The sequence below is a fragment of the Pyrus communis genome, chromosome 12 (genome assembly GCF_041283825.1).
Source record: "Pyrus communis isolate YQ-2024b chromosome 12, ASM4128382v1, whole genome shotgun sequence".
Lineage (NCBI taxonomy): Eukaryota > Viridiplantae > Streptophyta > Magnoliopsida > Rosales > Rosaceae > Pyrus > Pyrus communis.
The window spans coordinates 3,264,470-3,267,228 of NC_142576.1; the positions used below are offsets into that span (position 1 = coordinate 3,264,470).

Sequence of the window (2,759 nt, forward strand, 5' to 3'; positions counted from 1 at the left end):
AACATCATTCATAAATCGTCTTTGCAAAAAATTAGACGTATCAAAAACAGCTAAACATTCATTCGTAGTGAAAAAATTAAACGAATACGATTATAGAAAGAAATCGTAAGCCCTTACTCTAATTGTAATATGATTTTAGATTTGAATATCGTAATCTTTAAGAGAAGACTTAAAACATAAATAATTCAAATCGTCAAAATACATTACAGAATAAATCAAACAAAAAAATTGTGTAAAAAAATATTATAAATCTGCGATGCCACAAATCCGTCCTATAAATAAATTATCAAGTAAATAAATAAATAAAGGAGAGAAACAGGTAGGATAGGAAGGAGAAAACGTGTATAGGTTAACGATTCTTTGATGGAGTTGGCCACTTGGGATAGGTGTAATATAAACCCTAGATGCCGTGTTCCCTCTTCCATATTATATTTTATTAAGACACACACACTGTCTCTGTAATCTCCATTTTTTAAGAGAGAGATGGAGACAGTGGCACAACCAGTCAACTAAGGTTGAATGTTAATTAATAGGTTGGGTTATGAATGTGCATATGATTTTACTTGTAATTACTATATTTGCCATTGGTTTTATGGATTTGGTTTAAAATGAATTATTAATATTCTTGTCTTGCCGCTCAGTATTTATCTCCACTTGTAAATGAGAGTTCTTAGATTCAAATTTCGTAGATGACGAATTTGATATCGAATTAAGTTACCCATTGTATGACTTAGTTAAACTCTCCATCTCTATATAGCCTAAAGAAAGGTTGTGCTACAAGCCCACAACTACTGTCTAGTCAATCAATTAGCTTAAATTATTATGGTTGTTTCTATTGTGGTTAGAGTTAGTATGTTTTCTGTCTCGCAAATGGCTTTTAATTCAACGCTGAATTCGAAAAAAGTATACATGAAGGTAGCCACATCGGTCAGGACCCGGGGTGTCTGTACACCCGAATTGGAATTCTCTCCCGCAGTTTAGTTAAATGCAAGCTTGACATTTTGCCGGGAGCAAAAATAAAAAAATAAAAAATAGAGTTTTAACGAAAAACTTACCGAATTGTTTATTATAACGAAAAGTCATATTTTTACACTAAAAAGTCAAATCTGGTATTATTTACTTTACCATTTATTTTTTCCTTATCATTAAAATTCAAAATTTTCAAACCATTTTTATTAGTTTTCCTAATAAAAAATCTTCAAAGGGGCACCGCTGTAAATAAGAACCAATACCAATGTCATTTTGTTGGTAACTGCCCGCTTATAAGTTCTTAACTGAGGTTTAGTCATTGTCTAGTTTGTTTTGTCCATTCTCTCTCCTCTTCTCTCTCACTCTCTCTCTCTCTCTCGGCTCACTGGTGAAGAGAATCAACAACCAAAACGCAAACACGGATCAAGAAATTTAAAATTAAAATACAGAGATTATTAAGGAGCTGAATCAGAAAGCATTCAACTTTGAATAGAAGCAACAAAGAAATAGTGAGAGTGAAAAGCTTCTTATTTGGGCAGCAATGGCTAGTCTGCACAGTTTCTCTCTCCTCCTCCTGATCTGCGCCTCAATAATGGTGGTGGGTTCGTCAAGTGAGGACCACCACCACCTCTCCTGGATACCCACCGCCGCCGCCAAGTCAGCCTGCAAGGGCTCCATAGCCGAGTGCGCCTTAGCTGCAGGGAACGATGAGGTGGAGTTTGACATGGACTCAGAGATCAGCCGTCGCATCTTAGCCACCAGCAAATACATCAGCTACGGTGCGCTGCAGAGGAACACCGTGCCTTGCTCCAGGCGCGGCGCCTCCTACTACAATTGCCAGCCCGGGGCCCAGTCCAACCCCTACAGCCGCGGCTGCAGCGCCATCACGAGGTGCAGGGGTTAATTTTTAACCTTTTTTTGTTTTTAATTTTGGTTCATTTGGAATTGGAGGGGATGTGTCATTGTTTTTTTATTAATTAATGGAAATATTGATGTTATCACATCATATTTTGCAATGTCTCTTGTAAAATTGAACAATTTGGTATTCTTTTTCTTCAAATTTTATAGATTTTGGCTATCGAATGAACCCTTATTGACATATTAGTCACTCTTGGAGGATGATGTGGTGAACAATTCAAACTTAAGTTAGTTTTCTAAAATACCATATGGTTTAGATAGTCTGGCTATGGAACGAACTTCTGTACAGAGAATTTGGGATGATTTAAATTGGAGTTAGTTGTCAAACACAGTGTTGCTTGATTATTCCCCCTATCACATGTTTCATGTCCAACAAATCCTTGTCTCTACAGAAAATTATTCAAGATGATGGATCATATTTGTTCATAAAGTTTGCATCTTTTGGGAACTTGTGTTTGATTGGATGTAGTGCTAAGAGTGTAAGTACTCATTTGGGGGAGTGTTTTTAAGATGACTGAAAGCACTTATAAAAAAAAAAATTTGGGCTTCAAATGTTTTTAAGATGATTGAAACATCAGTTATGTACTTTATTTAGAAATTGCTTTCAATTATTCTAAAAGCAATTCCAAAAGAATCTTAGTTATAATAAAAAATCTCTTTTCAATCTCACTGCTGGCTTCTTCTCCTTTAGTTCTCAAACAAGAAAAAGGAAAACCAAATAATGGCGGGTTATATTGAGACATAAACCAAAACAATTGACAAAGTAAATTTGCAAAAGGGAAAAAAATTCATAGATAGGTTCAATCTAATAGTGGAGAATTTTTTTTTGTTCTCTGCTTGCCTCTGGCCCCTTTTGCACGATCTCTTTTGAT

General features: G+C 35.4%; 1 protein-coding gene across 1 annotated transcript; it reads left to right on the forward strand.

Annotated features, from left to right (window-relative positions):
* The first annotated feature begins 1,286 nt into the window (after positions 1-1,286).
* LOC137745491 (protein RALF-like 33) lies at positions 1,287-1,985 on the forward strand. The gene has a single exon (XM_068485447.2). It carries the CDS (start codon positions 1,511-1,513, stop codon positions 1,871-1,873), a length of 363 nt encoding a protein of 120 aa, XP_068341548.1. The 5' UTR covers positions 1,287-1,510; the 3' UTR covers positions 1,874-1,985.
* The last annotated feature ends 774 nt before the right edge of the window (positions 1,986-2,759 follow it).

What these genes read in the sequence shown, in the direction of transcription:
- LOC137745491 (XM_068485447.2), top strand. Translation starts at nt 1,511, where the DNA reads ATGGCTAGTCTGCACAGTTTCTCTCTCCTCCTCCTGATCTGCGCCTCA.